At 50.2% G+C, this 23,459-nt stretch overlaps 1 protein-coding gene across 1 annotated transcript in view; it reads left to right on the top strand.

Annotated features, from left to right (window-relative positions):
* The window catches only part of ttyh3a (tweety family member 3a), a 40,966-nt gene extending 23,429 nt beyond the window's left edge, over window positions 1-17,537 (top strand). Inside the window, exons 5-14 of the mRNA XM_077009212.1 lie at window positions 926-1,021; window positions 4,520-4,592; window positions 5,231-5,306; window positions 6,948-7,003; window positions 7,996-8,088; window positions 8,734-8,826; window positions 9,805-9,941; window positions 11,325-11,498; window positions 12,115-12,190; window positions 13,953-17,537. Of these exons, the coding sequence (XP_076865327.1) occupies window positions 926-1,021; window positions 4,520-4,592; window positions 5,231-5,306; window positions 6,948-7,003; window positions 7,996-8,088; window positions 8,734-8,826; window positions 9,805-9,941; window positions 11,325-11,498; window positions 12,115-12,190; window positions 13,953-14,027 (949 nt within the window). The 3' untranslated portion in view covers window positions 14,028-17,537. The remainder of the gene's footprint in view (window positions 1-925; window positions 1,022-4,519; window positions 4,593-5,230; window positions 5,307-6,947; window positions 7,004-7,995; window positions 8,089-8,733; window positions 8,827-9,804; window positions 9,942-11,324; window positions 11,499-12,114; window positions 12,191-13,952) is intronic.
* Window positions 17,538-23,459: the final 5,922 nt, after the last annotated feature.

The following is a 23,459-nucleotide window of genomic DNA, read 5'->3' as shown; positions in this document are numbered from 1 at the left end:
CTGTCCTCACACGGACTGTGGGGGTGGGGGGGTCCTGTCCTCACACGGACTGTGGGGGGTGGGGGGGTCCTGTCCTCACACGGACTGTGGGGGTGGGGGGGGGTCCTGTCCTCACACGGACTGTGGGGGGTGGGGGGGTTCTGTCCTCACACGGACTGTGGGGGTGGGGGGGTCCTGTCCTCACACGGACTGTGGGGGTGGGGGGGGGGGGTTCTGTCCTCACACGGACTGTGGGGGTGGGGGGGGTCCTGTCCTCACACGGACTGTGGGGGTGGGGGGGGTTCTGTCCTCACACGGACTGTGGGGGGTGGGGGGGGGGGGTCCTGTCCTCACACGGACTGTGGGGGTGGGGGGGGTCCTGTCCTCACGGACTGTGGGGGTGGGGGGGGTCCTGTCCTCACACGGACTGTGGGGGTGGGGGGGGTCCTGTCCTCACACGGACTGTGGGGGTGGGGGGGTCCTGTCAGGCGAAGCTCAGTTCAGTCAGCTGTGCTTCTGCAGCTGCTCTCTGGTGGAGATGTCACCACGCTCGGGGTAGTAGGAGTTGCTGTACATAGTCCAAAGAGGTTGGGTCACATTTTCCATCATTGAGAGTGTGTGAATTTCTACATGTGTACATAAGACACATGCACACTCATCATAAAAATCGCAGCAAGATATGTGTGTGTACATGTGCATCTGTGCACACATGCAGATTATAAATGTTGGTGTGTGTTTGTGTGTGTGTTTGTGTGTGTGTTTGTGTGTGTGTTTGTGTGTGTGTGTGTGTGTGTGTGTGTGTGTGTGTGTGTGGTGTGTGTGTGTGTGTGTGTGTGTGTGTGTGTGTGTACGTACATATGGGTACACACACACACAGCCCTTAAATGGTGGCGTAAGGTGAGTGTGTGTGTGTGTGTGCCTAACTGTAATGGATCTTTGTTCTCAGGTGGCTTGGATACTTGGGGCTGCTTCTCTTCGACGTGCTCATCTGCCTGCTGGTGCTCTTCGGCCTCATCCGCAACTCCAAAGGAACTCTCATTGGGTAGGTTGTAGTCATGTGACCTCCCCCAGTGGGAGGAGTCATAAGACTCTAAAGAAGCAGGTGGCGGGGAAATTCCAGAAGACCCCGGCTTCCTCTCCCTCTTAGTTCGGTCTCTGCCTTTACTGTTGCCTTTTCCACTCGGGTTGCTGGTGTGACTGTATTAGTAGCTGAATAAATAGCTGAAGAGAATATCTGCTGACTCCACCAAGCCAGGACTAGCCGGGACGTCCCAGTGTTTTTGGGGAGAAGCTCCCTGGCACCCTTCCCAAGCAGGGAAAACACCACACGCTGTCAAACATCCATGGCCTTGGGCCTTTGCAACACGCCCGACGTTCACCTCCCAGTCTCGGGTGAAGCTCAGCTTTCCTAGCTGTGTGTCGCCCCCCCCCCCCCCCCCCCCCCCCCCCCCCCCCCCACACCACACACACACACCACACACTTTTTAGGATAAGCATCACAAAACAGCTAATGTTAATTTTCCAGCAGGCCATTGGGCGGGTTTGTGTGTTGCTGTCCATATATTTTTACTCTATTTTATTTAAAACACACAGCTGTTTTTCCCTTCACAAGTGCTTCACAGCCGACTTCTGGCTGTGTCCCAGTTCGTCTCTGTCTCTGAGTGTTTTTTCAAGTAATAGGTCTTGTGTGTTTTTGTTGTCTCCTAACCAAGCTAGCTAAACAGGCTGCTGTACGGTGCTGGACTTGTCTCCAATAATAGCACCTCCAGGTTATTACTTCTGCCTCGGCTGGGAGTTTAATGAGTCTGTGCTCTCAGGTGTCACCTTGCTAGTCTGCAGCACCGTGAAGACAACCTGACGTCATTAACCTTCTGCTCCATACGCTGAAGGCCACACTTCCCTGGCTACCCACCCCACACCCCCCACCCCTTCTGTTACCCCTCCTGCTGATCAGAACTCCACTCTACCCCTTCTGTTACCCCTCCTGCTGATCAGAACTCCACTTTACCCCTTCTGTTACCCCTCCTGTTGATCAGAACTCCACTTTACCCCTTCTGTTACCCCTCCTGCTGATCAGAACTCCACTCTACCCCTTCTGTTACCCCTCCTGTTGATCAGAACTCCACTTTACCCCTTCTGTTACCCCTCCTGCTGATCAGAACTCCACTCTACCCCTTCTGTTACCCCTCCTGCTGATCAGAACTCCACTCTACCCCTTCTGTTACCCCTCCTGCTGATCAGAACTCCACCCCACCCCTTCTGTTACCCCTCCTGTTGATCAGAACTCCACTCTACCCCTTCTGTTACCCCTCCTGCTGATCAGAACTCCACTCCACCCCTTCTGTTACCCCTCCTGTTGATCAGAACTCCACCCCACCCCTTCTGTTACCCCTCCTGCTGATCAGAACTCCACTTTACCCCTTCTGTTACCCCTCCTGCTGATCAGAACTCCACTCTACCCCTTCTGTTACCCCTCCTGCTGATCAGAACTCCACTCTACCCCTTCTGTTACCCCTCCTGCTGATCAGAACTCCACTCTACCCCTTCTGTTACCCCTCCTGCTGATCAGAACTCCACTCTACCCCTTCTGTTACCCCTCCTGTTGATCAGAACTCCACTTTACCCCTTCTGTTACCCCTCCTGTTGATCAGAACTCCACTTTACCCCTTCTGTTACCCCTCCTGCTGATCAGAACTCCACTCCACCCCTTCTGTTACCCCTCCTGTTGATCAGAACTCCACCCCACCCCTTCTGTTACCCCTCCTGCTGATCAGAACTCCACTTTACCCCTTCTGTTACCCCTCCTGCTGATCAGAACTCCACTCTACCCTCTCTGTTACCCCTCCTGCTGATCAGAACTCCACTCTACCCCTTCTGTTACCCCTCCTGCTGATCAGAACTCCACTCTACCCCTTCTGTTACCCCTCCTGCTGATCAGAACTCCACCCCACCCCTTCTGTTACCCCTCCTGTTGATCAGAACTCCACTCCACCCCTTCTGTTACCCCTCCTGTTGATCAGAACTCCACTTTACCCCTTCTGTTACCCCTCCTGCTGATCAGAACTCCACTCTACCCCTTCTGTTACCCCTCCTGCTGATCAGAACTCCACTCTACCCCTTCTGTTACCCCTCCTGCTGATCAGAACTCCACTCTACCCCTTCTGGTACCCCTCCTGTTGATCAGAACTCCACTCTACCCCTTCTGTTACCCCTCCTGCTGATCAGAACTCCACTCTACCCCTTCTGTTACCCCTCCTGCTGATCAGAACTCCACTCTACCCCTTCTGTTACCCCTCCTGTTGATCAGAACTCCACCCCACCCCTTCTGTTACCCCTCCTGCTGATCAGAACTCCACCCCACCCCTTCTGTTACCCCTCCTGTTGATCAGAACTCCACTCTACCCCTTCTGTTACCCCTCCTGCTGATCAGAACTCCACCCCACCCCTTCTGTTACCCCTCCTGTTGATCAGAACTCCACTTTACCCCTTCTGTTACCCCTCCTGTTGATCAGAACTCCACTTTACCCCTTCTGTTACCCCTCCTGCTGATCAGAACTCCACTCTACCCCTTCTGTTACCCCTCCTGCTGATCAGAACTCCACTCTACCCCTTCTGTTACCCCTCCTGTTGATCAGAACTCCACTCTACCCCTTCTGTTACCCCTCCTGCTGATCAGAACTCCACTCTACCCCTTCTGTTACCCCTCCTGCTGATCAGAACTCCACTCTACCCCTTCTGTTACCCCTCCTGTTGATCAGAACTCCACTCTACCCCTTCTGTTACCCCTCCTGTTGATCAGAACTCCACTCTACCCCTTCTGTTACCCCTCCTGCTGATCAGAACTCCACTTTACCCCTTCTGTTACCCCTCCTGCTGATTAAGGTCTTTTTGTTAGACATTTGGGTGTCTTAACATTTTGATTCTACTTGTCAGTATAATGTTTTCCAATTTTACAACACATATAGGTAGAAATATCACATTTTGCAATACTTTTTGACTCAAATGCCAGTTAATTCTGCTGAAATTATATTTGAGCATCTTAACATTTAGATTCACATTAAGCAGTGAAAATGCAGCAGAAGCCTGAGTGTGTTACTAGAACATTAACTTCAGATCCCGCTAAACACCTTCCACTAAGCAGGAGGTCTGGTCTCGTGGTGGGTTCTTTGTGGAGAGGACTTGGCACTGAACTTCTCAGCAGCACCTGCTTGGGTTCAGGAGTTATGGGGCTTAGCTATGGTCATTTCTCTAAAAACGTAGACAGGAGAAAACTACCTTTAAGGTCTTGGTTTTTTCTAATGGCCTAGGGAAATGAGATTGCAGACATGTTGGGTTGAGATGGTGAGGTGTAATAAGGGGCGTCCTGTCTGCTGACTGTCTTTCTCTCCATTTCTGTCTCCCCATGTCTGTTTCCTGTTTCTGTCTCTCTATGCAGGGTTTGTTTACTGTCTTTTCAGTCCATCAGGTCTCTTTACTGTCTCTCTGATTCTGTCTCTCTGCAGGGTCTGTTTACTGTCTCTCTGATTCTGTCTCTCTGCAGAGTCTGTTTACTGGGCGTATTGGCGCTGGTTATCAGCTGGGGATCGCTGGGTTTGGAACTGGCTGTCTCCTCGGTGAGTGTCTCCATGGCAACACAACCCTGTATAGAAGGATGCCAAGCTGTGTGTGTGTGTGTGTGTGTGTGTGCGTGTGCGTGTGCGTGCGCATACACACACATGTGCGCATGCACGTGGGAGTGAGAATGTTTCAGTCTCTCTCATATCACATACATCATATACGTCACAGCGCGTGTCTGTCGGCCATATTGAGAAAAGATGTAGTTTTTGAACAATGCTGATTTCATTCATGATCGGTCATGTTTTAACTTCATGTTTGTCCGCTGACCTGCAGCTCCCAGAGCCCATTGTAACGCTAATGGTGTTTATTTCATGGTGGGAATGGTTCATTGGAATGGGAACATTAGCATCTCACACAGCCAGGGACTTTATCACTTCCGAATGACTCATTTGAACCGTTCCTGTATGCAAATGTTCCTACTACTCCCTCGTTAGACGCTCGTCGTGTTATTCATTGTTCGAGCGAGTGTGTGTGAATACGGTCAGACTTCTCGCCTTTGCTACCGTGTTCCGGGTCCAAACAGAAGTACCCAGGAGTCTTGATGTAGAAGCTCCCTGTAGCATTTCAGCCCACGTTCAGTCCCTGCAGGTCTTTCCACCATGTTCATCTGCTCTGCTTGGGCTTTGGTTCACAGGGCACCAGTGACTTTTGCGTGTCGCCAGACACCTACGTCAGCGAGGTCACGGAAAAGAACGGAGTCGTGGCCAAAGGTGAGTGCACGTCCTCTTCCTGCTACGGAACCGCATCGTGTTTTGCTCGGTGGCTGTGAGCGGTGGGGATGTGATTGTGCTGATGGAGGGCTCGTAGGCGGTGGGGGGGAGGAGGGGTTCCCCCGCTAACACAATGTTCCCCCGCCTCACATCCTGACTCTGCCTCGCCTCAGAGGCACTGCTCTACGTTTGCTCTGCCACAGCAGGTGACACAGGTAAAACACAGGAGTGTGTGTGTGTGTGTGTGTGTGTGTGTGTGTGTGTGTGTGTGTGTGTGTGTGTGTGTGTGTGTGTGTAACGGGCCCTCTGTGGCTCCACATTCAGCACTCCTTGGTCAGAGACATCCTTCCAGCCTAGAACAGGAAGTGCCCCACGAGACAGGAAGCGTGGCTGATCAGATGAGTGTGGTGTTGGCCCTTCCCCCACACCGCCCTCGTGTTTCCTGCGCTGACTCACTCCACACACACTCCTCCTCCTCCATCTCCTGTCCCGCCTCCACTGCTGGACTGATTGGGTTTTTTTTTATTATTCGAGCTTAAGTAAGCTGGCCGCCAGCCCAGGTGTGGAATGACCTACAGGTCAGAGCTGAGAAGCAACGCCAGCACTGATTCGTCGTGACAGCAGTTTATAAACGTGGTTTAGCTGTTGCCATGGATACGCAGAAGAGTAACGGGGCCTGACCCAGCCATGGACCTGACCCTGACTCTGTGATGCTGGGTGGGTGATGTTTGTAGCCGTGTCTGAGAGGGGAGCTATTTTTAATCTTAACTGTGGGAGCTGCTTACCTCAGCTGGAAGATGCCCATGCCTGCTGAGGACCACCGTGTGTGTGTGTGTGTGTGTGTGTGTGTGTGTGTGTGTGTGTGTGTGTGTGTGTGTGTGTGTGTGTGTGTGTGTGTGTGTGTGTGTGTGTGTGTGTGTGTGTGTGTGTGTGTGTGTGTGTGTGTGTGTGTGTGTGTGTGTGTGTGTGTGTGTGTGTGTGTGTGTGTGTGATTCTTCATCACTCTTCCAGAAGCCAGATGTACTATTCTGACCGAATTGCTGATTGCCGCATGTTTGACTCACAGGCTACGCAAATTTGCAGGCTGTGGCGATGCGTGGTGTGTGTGAACACCGTGACTACATCCGTGTTGGTGCTCTGTGTGGGCTACTGAGGCGGAGCAGTGTGAATATACAGCCCTTTTAGCGCAGATATAGAGCGTGGGAAGCTTTTTATAAACTGGTCCACACACTCCCCCCCCCCCCCCCCACACACACACACACACACACACACACACGCACACACACACACCCACCCCTGAACAGCCTGTGAATGTGCTCTACCATCGCAGCCAGACAGCTGCACTCTCAGCCCTCGTTAGCAGCCTAATTAGCTACTGTGGGGGCTTTTGTACCCATGCTACGTGTGTGTGTGTGTGTGTGTGTGTGTGTGTGTGTGTGTGCATGCGTGGCCTGTGAGCTAATGTTAGCAAGTCAGAGAGCGGGGCGTGTCTGCAGCGGGGCGTGTCAGATGGTCAAACAGTTGCATGTGCCGTCCTGCAGGCTGAGAGGCGTCTCTCCACTGATGTGCATCGTCTCTCCACTGATGTGCATCGTCTCTCCACTGGCCGGTGTTGACCTGCTGATTCTCTTGTTCCCACAGATATCCTGCAGTACTACCTCCAGTGCAGCGGGGGGCAGACCAACCCATTCCAGCAGGTAACCGGATCCATCTCGCGTCTTGTGCATGTTCTTGCCGGCTCTCCCTCGCTATGCCTCTCTGTGTCCCAGCGGCAAAGCCCTCCGAATGTCCACGCATGCCTGTCCATATTCGTTCAGCTCTCCAGCCCTGACTCCACCCCTGGACACGCCCCAACCCATGCTGATGCAGCCAATCCACTTCGCCCTATGCCACCCACACCTCAGGGCTACATAAGCGCTAGCGTTTTCCATTACCTGCCACTCTTTGTAGCAAATACCACTCCAGCGGGTCAAATCGGATAAAGCTCATCTCTTTATGGCTATGATGTGATTTAATGCGTACATCCGTAGAGCAGCCCACCGCCTCCGGCTAGCCGTTATGGATGACTGCAGCCCCGTTCGTTCGAGTAACCTCGCTGTGTTTAACCAGCGGCTAACACGCGTACGAAGGGGGTGTACTGATCTCTGTGGGCCAGTGCCTCCAGACACTATCTGACCAGGTCCACGAGTGTCTCTGCGTTTGTGGCAGATGGCCGAGGAAACTATTTTTAGAATCGAGAAGCGAGTTTTTGTTATTACGATGCATTGGTGAATTCAAGACAAAAACACAATACCGATTTCTTCTGAATGGGAGCTGATACGTTTGTCTCTGTTAAAAACGCCTACGATGGCCTCCTGATCTCAGAGCACGGAGCAGAGGACCAGGGCGGCTTTTGACACAGCTCATGACACCATGACACCAAATGAACTAGCTCCTCCTCCATTCACTTCAGCCCAGTGATTGGTTAGATTCTGCAAAGCAAAATTTCACTGTTGACTGGCAATGTTTGTGAATGTTTAAGTGTGTTACAAGCGCAGAAATGCTATAATAACAGTGACAGAGGTGCAGTTGTAATTTAATAGTGGACAATTAGAGAGTGAATGCTGAAAGGTGCAAACACAAACTGGACTCTGCGTCTGCCTTCCCCGCGTCTGTGGGTGTGGGTTCTGATTCTGCCTTTGTGTTACAGAAGCTGTCTGGAAGCCATAAGGCCCTGGTGGAGATGCAGGACGAGGTCTCAGAGCTCCTACACTCTGCAGTGCGGGAGTACCCCAACAGCAAGGTGTGCACCACACACACACACACACACACACACACACACACACGCTCCAGACACAAGCCCAGAGGGGAAACAGATGGCCACAGGCAGTGTTAGCAAGTGTGTGTGTGTGTGTGTGTGTGTGTGTGTGTTTTGGTTATTCGTTTGTGCATTGCCTTGTCTGTCTGTATATTTGTGTGTGTGTTGGTGAGTGTGAACATGTTTGTGTTGCCATTTGCGTGTTTGTGCACACATGTTGCTGTGTGTGTGTGTGTGGGGGGTTGTGTGTGGTTGTGTGTTTGTGTTTGTGCGTAGGCGTATGCTAGTGAGCGTGTGTGAGCTGGTTTGTGTGTTTGTGCACACATGTTGCTGTGTGTGTGTGTGTGTGTGTGTGTGTGTGTGTGTGTGTGTGTGTGTGTGTGTGTGTGTATTCAGGCTGGGGGTGTGGGGGAGGAGTCATTACTGTAAGAGTTGGACATTTACTTGTGAACATCAGTGTACCAAGTGGACCTCTAAATTTAGTCTAGAATTATCTGTACTATTTCCTCTCTCTCTCTTACACACACACACACACACACATTGCTTGCCTTGGACACTGGACTGGCCCAGTTTAGCTCAGAGGAGAGCATGACCCTGTTTGAACTCTGTGTGCGCGTGTTTCTGTTTCAGAACAATCTGGAGCAGATTCAGGGTGTTCTGAACACCACTGAGATGGGCTTGCATCAGCTGACGGCCCTGGTGGACTGCCGCAGTCTGCATATGGTAAGAGTGTGTGTGTGTGTGTGTATTACTGTAGTTATGAGGTCACTTTGCCAGGAGAGGATGTGTGCTCAGTGGGTGCTCTCTTCGAACAGGCTCCAAAGCTCTGGGGCCAAACTGATGAATAAAACATCATCATAAGCCTTTCTGGTATATTTATTGTTAATGTTGTTTGGGGCTGCTCACCCTGACGCCCCCAGGCACATCCTCAGTGTGGCTGGCGTCAGGTGAGCAGGGCTTTGCTCTCGGCACACAGGAAGCCCCAGCGAAGAGCTCACTCGCCATAGAGCGGTGGCCGTGGGGCCGTCTGTGGTTGGGGAGCGTGTGTTGGTCTCCAGCTCCTGCAGTATTGTGTCCTGCTGCAGTCTGCTGCTCACGTGCTCTCTCTCAGACAGCAGGGCGGTGTTCAGCAGCACTGCAGTCACACGGAGGCAGACGTTAGCGGTTGGAGACGTGTGCCGACTTGAGCCCTGAGAGCCTTGTACTTCACTCTGGTCACGATTATGGGAGTGTGTGTGTGTGTGTGTGTGTGTGTGTGTGTGTGTGTGTGTGTGTGTGTGGGGAGGGGGGGGTAGGACAGAGTAGCTCTCTCTCTCTGTAGAGGAGTGTGTGTGGGGGGAATTGTGTCTCCTCAGTCACGACTGTGAGTGATTATAGGGTTGTGTGTGAATGTGTAAAGCTATTTTCTCTCTGCAGGTCGGTGTGCACGTGATGGGGGTGTGTGTGTGTGTGTGATGTGTATTTTTGCCTCTGCAGAACCATGTACAGGTGGTAGAGGTAAATGTGTGGGAGATGCATGTTTGCAGTGTGTTTGTCTCTGCAAGATTGCAGGACATTATAGGTGTATGTGTTTCTGTGCATTCAAGGACATGTGACAAGGCATATGTGAATCTATCTCTCTCTCTCTCTCTCTCTCTCTCTCTCTCTCTCTCTCTCTCTCTCTCTCTCTCTCTCTCTCTCTCTCTCTCTCTCTCTCTGCAGGACTATGTGCAGGCCATGACAGGCCTGTGTTATGATGGTGTGGAGGGTGTGATCTACCTGGTTCTCTTCTCCTTTGTTACTGCCCTCATGTTCACATCCATCGTCTGCAGCGTACCTCACACATGGCAGGGGAGAAGGTACGGAGTGTGTGTGTGTGTGTGTGTGTGTGTGTGTGTGTGTGTGTGTGTGTGTGTGTGTGTGTGTGTGTGTGTGTGTGTGTGTGTGTGTGTGTGTGTGTGTTGCGTGTGTGTGTGTGTGTGTGTGTGTGTGTGTGTGTGTGTGTGAGTAAAAGAGAGAGGAAAGACGTCATAAAGGTAGTTTATACTGTTTGTCTCAGTTGTTGTCCATAAGCCGTATAGTAGTCCATTAACTCTACGAAGCAGCTGTGTGTGGAACTTTAACCCATAGCGGTGAGATCCAGCGACACATGACACATCCTGCTTGTTATGGATGTGACCACTCCAGGCAGTGTGTGTGTGTCCAGGGCGCTGGCTGTCGGCTCAGACAGGTCAACACACACATCTGCTTCCTCTCTCTGGCTCTGCCACTTCCTGTTCTCCGCATCCGATGGGTGTTACGGGACCGCTGAAGCCTTTTGGTGTGATGAGCTCTTCTGTGACGCACACAGACACTCTCCCCGTACGCTAGAGCTCCGTCCTGGCTTAACTGAGCAGCTGAAGGCCACTGAAAGGGTACCGGAAACGTCTATGTCGTCATCACGTAAAGCTTGATAAAAATACATTTGGAAAAGGCATTTGCCAAAGTCAGTGTATTTTCACTCCCATTTGATTAACTTGCCTCGTTAGTGTGATTGTGAGTCTCGATTTCTCTGCAGTGGTGATTGGAGGGTTTGTCAGTCAGAAGTGAACAGTTGTAATTAGCCAGAGTGCTGGACTCCCCACCCGACTGCCCTTGTCAGGTGTCCCAGTGTGTTGTGGAGAACATGCAGCTCCCCCGTCGACCAACAGGGGGAGCCTGGAGGCGAGCACTCTGAGGATGACATCATCCTTTCTCATGCTTATTCCAGGACTCTGAATTGTTTTCTGCCCGTCTGCAGTCGACGCCTTGGAGACGTATTGCAGCTCGTTTGTCTGCGCTGTGTACGCGAGGCTCTCGTCCTGTGTTTCACTTTTCTTTGGGGAATAAAGGCACAAAAATGCGGCCAATCCCACAGTGCAGAGACGGTCTGGTTCCAGGGTTTTGGTGCAATACTAAATCAATAAGGAAACCACAGATGTGAGTGGTGGTTTGTTGGCGAGTTTTGCCCCCAGCTTGCAACACGTCTGCCCTTTGAAGAGGGGGGGGGGGGGGGGGGGGGGGGGTGGCTGTTGCAGCCTGTGGCACTGTGGGCTCTGCAGAGGGACATGTGCATCCTTGATGTGCTGCAGCCTGTTTGGTTGTGTAAATAAGTAAGTGGCGCCCTCTGCTGGCCACACTGCTCATGTGTCTCAGGGTGTAGCTCCTACGATCTCTATGATAACCGTGTTCGTGATCGTATGTGTGTGTGCGCGCACGCTCAGGCCCGATGAAGATGGCGAGGAAGACTCCGGGGCTGCAGGAGGAAGACAGAACCATGACAACCTGTACCGTGTGCACATGCCCAGTCTGTACAGCTGTGGTAGCAGCTACGGCAGTGAGACCAGCATACCTGCTGCAGCACACACAGTCAGCAACGCGCCTGTTACCGAGTACATGTAAGTGGTGCACGCCCACACCCACCTTCACACCCACACCTACACCCTCACACCCCCACACTCACACCCCCAACCACTGAGTTGAAACACGCTCACTTCACACCATGTGTATGGAGCATTAGTGGGTGCTGCTACACTGTATCTGTCTCCAAGATCCCTCTAGTGTCACAACTGCGTATTAGCGGCTTAATGCTAATTCATCTCTGAGTTCTTCTCTGCTTAGGAGGGATGTGAGCCTGCAAAAAATTGTGTGCATGCACGCACGTGTGTGTGTGTGTGTGTGTGTGTGTGTGTGCACTCATGTGTGTGCGTGTGTGTGTGTGTGTGCGTGCGCACTCGTGTGTGTGTGTGTGTGTGTGTGTGTGTGTACGTGCGCACGTGTGTGTGTGTGTGTGCACTCATGTGTGTGCGCGCGTGTGCTTGCGTGTGTGTGCGCGTGCATGTGTGCACTCATCTGTGTGTGTGTGTGCACTCGTGTGTGTGCGCGCGCGTGCTTGCGTGTGTGTGCGCATGCGTGTGTGCACTCATCTGTGTGTGTGTGTGTGTGTGTGTGTGTGTGTGTGTGTGTGTGCGCGTGTGTGTGTGCACTCATGCGTGTCTCACTCTTATGATGCAGGACGCAGAATGCAAACTTCCAGAATCCCCGCTGTGAGAACACCCCTCTTATTGGCAGAGAGTCGCCTCCCCCCTCTGTAAGTGTCTGATTCACTCACTGCTCCTCACACCCAGTAGCACACGCAGGCCCCTCCACACTCCTCCACCTGCCCCACCCACACCCACCCCGCTACGCCCAAGCCGTACGGGCGCTGTGTGCACACGTTGAGGGTCCTTTCAGAGTTGGGTTGGGTGCGTGGGGAGGGATTATGGTGTTGGGTGCGTGGGGAGGGATTATGGTGTTGGGTGCGTAGGGAGGGATTATGGTGTTGGGTGCGTGGGGAGGGATTATGGTGTTGGGTGCGTGGGGAGGGATTATGGTGTTAGTGCGTGGGGAGGGATTATGGTGTTGGGTGCGTGGGGAGGGATTATGGTGTTAAGTTCGCGGGGAGGGATTATGGTGTTGGGTGCGTGGGGAGGGATTATGGTGTTGGGTGCGTGGGGAGGGATTATGGTGTTGGGTGCGTGGGGAGGGATTACGGTGTTGGGTGCGTGGGGAGGGATTATGGTGTTAGTGCGTGGGGAGGGATTATGGTGTTGGGTGCGTGGGGAGGGATTATGGTTTTGGGTGCGTGGGGAGGGATTATGGTGTTAGTGCGTGGGGAGGGATTATGGTGTTGGGTGCGTGGGGAGGGATTATGGTGTTGGGTGCGTGGGGAGGGATTATGGTGTTGGTGCGTGGGGAGGGATTATGGTGTTGGGTGCGTGGGGAGGGATTATGGTGTTGGTGCGTGGGGAGGGATTATGGTGTTGGGTGCGTGGGGAGGGATTATGGTGTTGGGTGCGTGAGGAGGGATTATGGTGTTGGGTGCGCGGGGAGGGATTATGGTGTTGGGTGCGTGGGGAGGGATTATGGTGTTGAGTGCGTGCGAGACATGTTCCATCAGCATGGAAGACCATCTTGTAAGGTCCTCTGGGCAGTGGTGCTCAGTTAGCATATGAAGGTGCATGCATAGCAGGGTGTGGCCAGGCATGATTATTGCTTTGCTCTCCATGTCTTTGAAATCCTCTTTCTTGGATCTTACATTTTCTTGAAGTTTAATAAAAAAAGATCCCTACTGTCCTCTGCTGTCCTGCCGTCCTCATTGCTGTCCCCCAAAATGATCTCTGGTGAATCGCCAGCCCATTTACATACTGTTGTAAACAGACATCTGTGGAGAACAGAGGGCTTCCTGTGTCTGCTTCCAAGGCCCGTTCCCATCCCCTGTGTTCTGATTGTGTGTGCACGTGTGTGGGTGCATGGGCACATGTGTGTGTGCACGTTTGTGGGTGCATGGGCACGTGTGTGTGCATGTGCACACAGCTCTTGACATTTGTAAGCAGATGTCGTCACCAGGTGGGTGATGGTTTCTGAAACGTCGAGGCCCAGAATGACGGTCTCTATCTGAGAGACTCCATTAAGATTCAGAGAGCTCATGCTCACGTGGAGAAACCCCCCGCTTAACGGATCGCTCTCATTTCCACTCAACACAGTCCTGTGAACAACAAACCTCTGGTCGCTGGCCACGGCCTCTGCCCTCCACCCTGTTTATACACCACCCTGTTTCTGCCCTCCACCCTGGTTATACACCACCACTCCTCTCCCTTAGCAGGAAAAGTTTAGCAAAAAAGAATAGCAAGGTTTCCATAAGACCAAGCAACGTTCAAGTGAAGGTCAAAACACTGCCGAACTTTGCAGGCTCCAGCGTATGGTGGTGTGATTTAACACGCACGGCTCTCGTGTTGAGCCTGCGTTCATCCTGTGATGTGATGGACAGAGTAATCGTTCTGTGTTCATGTGGCGTGTTTTCTCTCTTTCAGTACACGTCCAGTATGAGGGCCAAATACCTGGCCAACGCCCGCCCAGACCCCAGCAGCACTACTGCGGCACACTAGAGAAACACCAACCCTCTGATCCCAGCACACACACACACACGCACACAGAGTCTCACACACACACACACGCACGCACACCCACACTCACAGACACGCCCCTGCTCCTGTGGCCCAAGGAAATCTCCGTCCCCAAGAAGCCAAGGCCGGCCCCCGAACACCCGGCCACCCAGTCACCATAGACGAGAAAGTGTGTCTCCTGACGTGTCCTCGCCCCGGTCAACACAAAAAGGGTCCTTGTGTCCTGGAAACACGCTCACCAGGAGTGCCGTCTTGTGTTTACGGTTCCGGATCTGAGCCCGGCAGGCCACTGCTGATGTTTGTGCATGTGTGTGCGCGTGCGTGTGTGTGTGTATGTGCGTGTGTGTGAGCGTTTTTGTACCCGTGTGTGTTTGTGCGCGCGTCTGTTAGTCCGTGCCACCACCTTTTTCGTGAGGTGCGTTTGCTCCACGACCCTTGACCCCCACGTGCGCCAAGCCGGCCGCGGTGAGGGCCCTCCGCCCACATTCCTGCATGACTTGTACAGCGCGACCACAGGTGGGACAAACCGCCCCATCACGGCCGTGCAGCAGTGATGTCCACTCTGATTCAGCTGGTCAGGTGAAACACCTCCACCGTCACAGCAGGTATCTGCGTTTCCTTACGAACCGAGGAGTTTAAATTGAGAGCGTAACCTTGGCAATACTAATGAGTTCCTGGACTGGAGCATTTTTAAGTTCACTGATGTTGTGGTGCTACCCAGGCTGATCTAACTAGAACACTGCCATTACGTCTGAGCACAGAGGAAGAGGTGGCAGTAGGCTCATCTCTCACGGAGGGCCTCGCTGCCAGGGGTACCTGCTGCCCCGCTCTGGAAGACACCCCAGGTGGTACGCCCCCACGGCCCTGTCCCGCCCCCACGGCCCTGTCCCGCCCCGCTCACACACGTCTCGCTGAGTTTGTCCTGCCAGTACCTGCTCTCCTGCAGCGTTCTTCCTCCTGACATATCAGCCTGCGTTCTGGACCTGCAAGGTGAGGGATCTCTGCTCGATGTGGCCCTCTGCTGGATAGATGGATATTGCATCTCATCGAATACTCTCCCACGGCCGAGTGCCCCGGGACCACATGACGCCCCCCCCCCGCCCCCGGCCTCCTGTTCCGTACGTCTTGCATGCTCGCAGCTGTCATCACTGCCCTGAGGGCTCGTCTTTGAACTCTGACCCCTGACTGTTGTGGGGGAGAAACACCCACGCCGATCAAACTTGAGAACGTCCCTGTACTGTATGTACTGTACGTGAGCCGCAAACTGGACAGACCGCTGGACAAAGCCGGTCACTTACATTCCCCGTCAGCCCTGGGTGGGGAGCGGGTGGGTGCTCCACCCTCTCCCTGCTCCACCCTCGACGGGAGGGCAGCTGACTCGCTCTGTGGATGATGTGCTCTGTGCAGTCACTGGGTTTGACTTGCAAAGGCCCAACATTTCCAGGGCTTTTCATTGGCCACCACATCAGGGTCCGTGTGTGTAATGCTGATCTCTGATCAGCTCGCCAATGTGACACACCAGAACTAGTCAGGATGTACTTTATACATGTGAACTCTGCACTCGGACTTAAACAGACACATCTACACTGCACCAAGGTGCCATATGGAACTGTGCACTTCTCAGAAGAACCACCGCCCATCTCTCTCTCTATATCTCTCTCGCTCTCTCTCTCTCTCTCTCTCTCTCTCTCCACACACACACATGCAGCTCCTCTGCACTCTTGGAGACACATGCTCCAGAGTTGCTCTTATTCTCTGTTCCGGAATGCAAGGTCATCCGCCATGGTGCAAGCCAATCAGACGCCGCTTCCAGAGACCCAGCAAATACTGGTCCCGCCCCTCAACACTCCGGTCTCAACCACAACATGGTCCGTTTCATGTACAGCCCCTCCCCCGGAACACGTATGCATGCTGTGTAAAAACAGGCTCGGTACTGATCGCTGACGACGGTGACGACGCTCCTGTGTGAGGTTCTCAGGGAGAGGTCACCTGGATGAGTGAAAGGGGAAAACTCGGTTATTTGTGTCTTTTAAAGCTCCTACCTGAACATCTAGCTGTCTGGACTGTGTGAACTGTGTTCATATACTCCTCTGAGGCATGGTGACCCGTTCCATGTGACGTGTAAAGTGTTCTTGTGTGCTACTGATGCTTGCATTGGGTTCCTTGATGCTTTTATCGCAGTTGATAACCGAGGCAAGACTCCTCGACTGTGCCAACCAACCAAACCACCACTTCTCACCTCCATCGTGTCTTTTACATTTTTTCGCATCTTTTAAATGGCCATTTTTGTACATTCACAGCTCTGCTGAGTCTGAGCAACCAAACAACTTGCCTGTGAACATGAGCCTGACATTTTAAAACTTGTAATTTTTTCTATGTGAACAAGCATTTGTTAATGATCATTTGTTTTCGTTTATACATCAGCATATGTTGTTAATATCGTAATGATACACCAATGTATATACCATATATTATACAATGCAAAATGAAGACTGCAGCTTGTGTCAGAGACATTGAATTTGCAATACCATAGTGCAAACTCACAGTTCATCTCATTCTTTTTCTTTCTTAGTCATTTTGTTACATATTTTTAGAATTATTAGTAAGCACAAACTTTATGTGAATAAATGAGTTTGGTTTGGTATTTCATTGAATTGTTTTGATAATACTTCACTGTAGAATTCATTCTTTTACATTTTTAGTTTTAGGTTTTTGCATTTACTAAAATATTGTACATGTTAACCCTGTGGTTTTATTGAGCTTGAACTCCGTGTTTTCAGATTAAAGTAACATTAACTGATAAGACATGTCATTTTCTCAGACTCTTCTGATACTTGCAGAATTCATTTTAAGATTGTCTGCAGTGCCCAGTGTTTTTACAAAATCAGAAACTACTTTAATACGTTTAATTTAATAAGTTGATTCCTGCCTTTTGAAGGTTATTGACTGTCACAAGTATAAATAAGCCAGTAATATTTGCTTGCATCAGTTCAGTTTAACCTGTTGTTCCCTTATTTGTTGGCTTATTTTTTGTATCCTCTAAAAATGAATTCTGATTTTAAATTGTATGATACTAGATCGTTCCCAATGTGGTTTAAGAGGTTTACCTCAGAAAATGAGGGTATTTGGTCTTATTCTTTAAGAGCCTGTCGGCTCCGCCCGCTCTACCAAGTGGGTTAAAGAAGTTCAGAAGACCCGAACAGACGGCCGTGCGGGTACCAGTGAAGTTCTTTCATTTGGTCCAGGTTTTCTCGCTACACGGTGAACATTCCTCACCCTCATCTCGGGTTGACAAAATGGCCGATTGTATCTTAACTCGGATTCTCAGTAAAAACAGCAGGTGGCAGTGTTGCTACATTTAATCCTGCAAAGAGGATTATCATGTGTCACTTTAGGTGCTAAAAACCGTGAGTTTGTAACTGTCGATCTTTTTCCAAACACACAGGTTTTAAAGTATATATTAGATGTCAATAAATGAAACGATTGATGTAATGTCTGTGAATGTCGGATCTGAACCTGGGCTTTGTAGAAGACGGGGCTCTGGGAATGCGTTCCAAATGTGTACCACCCTCGGTTGAACTCCATGACACTGGAGACCACCATGGCCCCTGGGAAAATCAGACACTCCTTCTTCAAAATATAATCGCAACATCCTTCTGACATGTCCATTAAATGTAACAACAAATGAGTATTTACAAATGGGTACAACTTCAATTAAAACACTTTGAAATGTACCCTTGAAATGTCCTGGAAGAAAGCCATTAAAAAGACAGTAGTACTTTACCAGATGTCTTCACTAGCTGTAGCTGCACTGCTCCATCTGCTCTCTGGTCCCCAGTTTTGTTAGCGGGTGCTCTGCAGGAGCCTGACCTCCAGGGTGCAGTTCTGCAGAACGCTGGTTCTGGCGATCATCATCATGGTCTTTCTGGAGCGCGATCTCCTCTGACCTGAGATCAGCTCCCTCTGTGACACAATCACATTCTGCACAAGAAAAATGCCACAAGAGCACACTGAATCTGGCAGGACATTTTATTGGAAACTGACAAAAATCTTTAATTTGTGCGCATGATTATATTATAGGAATAATGTTATTTGTTGTGTGTGTCTTCATAGAAATTCATATCTCTTATCCCTTAACATCATCTTTTACTCTTCCTGGAACAAGGAAGACATGACATCACGACCAAAGGAACCCAGCTGATGCAAGAGCTCCAGCACCAGCGTCATTCAATGATCATACGAAGCTGTAGGCACTGTTTGTTTGTTTTTTGGTGTTTGGTTTGTTTTGATGCTTGCACCAGGTCACCTGTGAAACGTAGCCTGAAAGGTTTCTGGGAGAAATCCAGATTTGATAAGAATGATTTGTCAGAGGGACACTGGGTGAATATGCCGTCACACACTCGTTCATGTGTGTGTGTGTGTGTGTGTAAACCTTCTTCTGTCCATCCATGCAGCTTGCGTCAGCTCTTTATGGTCAGTTTACACAAACCTGCTCTGGGCTTGACGTCTTCGGCTAGCAAACGTCCTGCAACCTGAGAGCAATGGTGAGCTAAAGCTGCGGTACTGCTCTGCGTAGTCCACCCGTACCCGTACTGGTGTCTGGACCCATGTGATGTGAGTGTTGTTACTGTGGTTAGTATGAACCACCACCAGAAGAATCTCGGCGGTTCTCGGACATCATGGGAACCAAGTAGACTTCAGTTAGCATGAACAAGCTGTGGTTGTGCAGTCAGAAAGTATAGCCAGCAGTCCGCAGGGTTCAGGGGTCACTGAAACATTCCGCATAGAAACTAAGGGCAAAACAAATGCCACAACAGTAGAGCGCACCTGTGAGACACATTACCTGTGAGACAACTGACCTATGAGTCTGCTGACTTATGAGCTGACCTATGAGACAACTGACCTGTGAGACTGCTGACCTATGAGACAGCTGACCTGTGAGACAACTGACCTGTGAGACTGCTGACCTGTGAGACAGCTGACATGAAAGCTGACCTATGAGACATCTGACCTGTGAGACTGCTGACCTATGAGACTGTTGACCTGTGAGAGCTGACCTGTGAGACTGCTGACCTATGAGACAACTGACCTGTGAGACTGCTGACCTATGAGAGCTGACCTGTGAAACAGCTGACCTCATCGAGTGGACAATAAGAGTTAGTGTAGTGCTGTAGGAGTTGAAGTAGCCATCGAGTGTGAACAGATATGGACACACAAGAAAAGCAGCCAACAACCTTTTGTATTTTTCAAACAGATTGCTAACTATTTTTAGCAAGGATAAACATTTAATAATTAAAATTGTTATTAACAAAAATGAAAAGCACAGTGATTCCTAAATCAGTAGGATAAATCAAATATTCTAAAAATGTATCTACAAAATCCAGATAATCTTCAGGCAGCTGAACTAATTTGAAACTCTGGCCCAGTGAGTCTAAAATAATTATTTATTGTACTGTAAAAGAGAACATGAACCATCAAGCTAAATTTGTCTTCAGGTCTCAGAATACAGTATGTGAAATGAAGTCAGAAGAAAAAAAATATGAATGGAGTAAAACCCTCCAAAAACCACTAGGTGGCAGTATTGACCCATGGACTAGTTTCTCGTATTCTAATTAAAAGAGTTAATAACGTCATTGTGTTTTTTTTTTTAGATTGTAAAGCCTGTGTTTGCTAAATATGGGTGACTCATGCTACCGAGGGGTCAGCAGAAACTTTGACTAATGAATGACTAATGAATGACCAATGAATGACCAATGAATGACCAATGTATGCCTGTTTATTAAATGCAATCAGTGAAATGATGCAGAATTGCTAAATTTAGTTGCCAGTATGCTGTTCTGGGTCCCAGAATTTCATATGTGATTCACAGACAGATTATAAAAATACCATGAAGCAGAAAGATTGTGTGATAGCGAGGCGGTTTGTGCAGGGCTGTTGTGTGGAAGACTGTTCTCGTACAAAGGCAGGAGTGTGTGGACTGGGAGGGAAGGAGCAGGGCGGCTGTGTTTGCCTGCTGACCCCAGTGGGGTGACAGCCGTCAGGGGGTCAGTGTCACAAACAGGACAGAGAGTCGCCATAGTAGGTTTCCTGTTGTCCACCGGGCAGCCGCTGCTTCCCCGAGGCTGCTGTTTCGTGTGTGTGTGTGTGTGTGTGTGTGTGTGTATGCTGGAGAGAAAGAAGGCGGTTTACTAGAGAGAAAACAAAGACTGCACACAAGCACAAACTGAGGACACTCCGGGCCCCAGGGTGTGCGTTCATCTCTGCGTGTCCCACTCCACTGTAGAGACGGGTAGGACAACTTCAGCTCAGCCAGCTCTCAAAGGGCATCGCTGTGACTGTTCTGAGACCAGTCTGGGTGTTCTGCTTTTAGTCAGCTCAATACTTTGCTTACAGAAATGCCATTCTTTAAGGATACTTTAAAGAATCTTTGCCGTTCTTTAAAGAACCTATAAACAATATAAACTGAAAGCTAGTTAGTTAATAAATGACCGCCGCTGAATTTAAAATTTCTGTAAAAATATAATGTTAGTATGCAGACTATGATGCCAACAGTAATTCCAAAGATGAACTACGTTTCTCCACTCGTTCGTGACAGACGTGGGTGTTTAATCGGTTAGGCGAAGCGCTGGTGAAATCTCATGGGCCTGAGTGAAGCTAGGGCCTCTTGCTGGGCTCCAGGGCGGAGTAAACACAGGTAGACGGGTGTAGCGGTGCTCCGAACACCCTCCGCCCCCCTGACTCAGGGCCTGGTACATACTGAGAAGAAGCCCCTCCTCCTCCAAGCCCGAATGCTGATGTCACACTCCAGAAAGGCCACTCAGGAGCCCAGCAGGTGCCAGGGCCTCTAAAAGGCGGCGGGGCTTGTAGGAGAGCTCCAAGAGCCTCACATATGGCAGTGCTTCTCAGGGACGGGGGTGATGAACTCCACGCAGATCATTATCATCTCTCCCATAGGTGTCCAGGGGAAAGGCACCCACACTGGGCCCGTAATCTGGAGTCACCATCTGCTTTAGTATTGCACTCTGTCATGCAGGAGATTGTTGGGGCTTTCCTGGCAGATGTTGTTGTTTTCTGGGCTTCTGTCAGTCTGTCGCAGTCTGGGGGGGTTTAGGGGGGGGCGTGTGAACTCTGGAGATGCTCTTGTCGTGAGGGGCCATCAGCTGCTGCAGGGCTTTGTGTTTTCCAGACTTGTGTGTGTGTGTGTGTGTGTGTGTGTGTGTGTGTGTGTGTGTGTGTGTGTGTGTGTGTGCGCGCGCGCCTGCCTGTGTGCATGTTCTTCAAACCCCAGTGTCTCTTTTCTCCACCAGCGAGATGGAGCAAGACCCTCAGAATGAGAGCGCACCGTCATCCCTTCCTCCATCTCTCCCTGACTCTGAGACATCTATGCACACTCCCCCGCTCAGACACCCACACACACTCACACATGTACACACCCTCATGGCTCCTTCCTTTCAGACGAGTCCCACACAACGCCTGCTCTGCGAGGTATCTCCTTTCATCTGTGTTTAGCTTTATCACTCAACTGTATTCTGAACAAGCCCGTTCAGTAGAACAAAAGAAAGTTAACAACCCATATTCCCCACAATAACTCCAAATCCAATAAGCCCCAACACTGACCCTCTAAGACCCAACACTGTCCCTCTTTGATGAAGTAATTTAATCAAAATGAGTACCATCTACCAGAATCATTAACTCACTCTTGACTCTTGAGGTCGAGTTGACATTAAATGTTATCATTGATCATCATCCCTGAGGGTTTAAAACTGTTGTGAAAACGTTTTTCTAACAGTCATTCTGCTGCTGTACCACAGCACCTGGCCAACTGAAGGTTTGCTGACAGACAGGAAGCCGATGGCCATTCATCCTCTTCCTCTTCCTGTCAGTAGATCTGTGGTTTAAGGGTTAGATGTGCGGCTTGTCTGCACCTGGGATGGCACCTTGGCTTATTTGCATCCTGTTTTGCATCTCGGTGACAGCACCTTGGGGCAGCACACGCAGGCCTTCCACAGATCTACGCATGACTGCACGCATAACTGCACCCAATCTGACCCTTGCACCTTCACTTACACATGAACAGATTTTAGTTGGGGCTGTCTAACTGCCAACTATGTTTGGGAAGCTCGGATAAACCATTAGTCCAGTCTGTGAAATTCAGTTCTGGTGGCAGTGCCTTTCTGTCAGTTCTATCAGAGGAAATTTAACCCGATGTTATTGCTTTTATGTGTAAGAATATTTTATCAGCCTCTGAAGAGGCATGTGTGGTCATTAGTAGTCATTAGATGACACACAGCTATTGCAGAGGGCTTCTTAACGGTACAGCAGTTATACATCATTCAAACGACCCAAAAAACCAACACTCTGCTCTTCATTACTACAGAGCAATCGTGAGGAAAGCTGGCTCCTGTGACTGCCTCAGGCAGAAATGAACCCCATCTCCTCATCTCTCTCAGCAGTGTGGGTTTAAGCCACGCCCGTCAGCGCAAAGATCAGGTGTTTCTCTGAGAGGGGAATGAGATCTCACCAGATAAGCTGTGGGACAGATTCAGAAGCACTTGCATGCTGTTAAAGTCGCTGTCTGTTCACGGCTCTCTTAAACTGTGAACACGAAGACGGCAGCTCTCCCACTGGGAGGCGGGGGACAGGTCTGGCCGTCTCGGGTACACACTCAACTGTAAACGCATTAACCAACAGCCCAGAGCACAAAGGCAATTGTATGAAAACCCTTAAATAACTGGTTTAAGTTTTACATTGGAAGGAGAAACTGAAATAAGCATCTATTAAGTCTTGCTATTTAGAATCTATCTTTACTCAAAACTTGCCATAAATTACTAAATCTTTGCTGTAAACTAAACAGTTTACCAGCCCCTATTGATGACCCAATCACATCCAATTAAGCATGTTATTTTCATTTAGCATTAATATTCAGCCAGCATAAACAGAGAATGCTCTGTTACCCAGAAAAATATAGCTTTTTAAAAACAGTGTGTGTTGAATAAGAGCTGTTGATTCTCAGGACCCGCAGGTGACATCTCCCAGCAGAGCAGTACAGCAGGATGATAGTAGGATGATAATTTGATAATGATAGTCTGTCCCATGCTCTGGAACAGTCCTCGGAGTCAGAGAGGTTCTCTTAACAGAGACAGCAGGACCAGGGGTGAGTCTGTAAGAGTAAAGCTAGATTTAAGAGTCTGTTTAGAGAGGAACCATTCAGGACCTGGGTACCTGTGGTGTGGAAACAGGGCCCTCAGGAGCAGGATGGTCTGCTAACCATCTCTCTGGTCCTCCTGAAAGCTCTTTCATCTAACTAACTAACCCTCAGCATTGAGGTTCAGTCCGAAGCTTCTTCATTTCACTAACCCCCAGCATAACAGTTGGGTCCAAAGCGCTATGTGAGTATCTAACCACATCACTTCT

Source organism: Brachyhypopomus gauderio, chromosome 6, assembly GCF_052324685.1.
Source record: "Brachyhypopomus gauderio isolate BG-103 chromosome 6, BGAUD_0.2, whole genome shotgun sequence".
Lineage (NCBI taxonomy): Eukaryota > Metazoa > Chordata > Actinopteri > Gymnotiformes > Hypopomidae > Brachyhypopomus > Brachyhypopomus gauderio.
The sequence above is the reverse complement of the archived record's forward strand: the minus strand, read 5'-3'. Positions and strand labels throughout refer to the sequence as shown.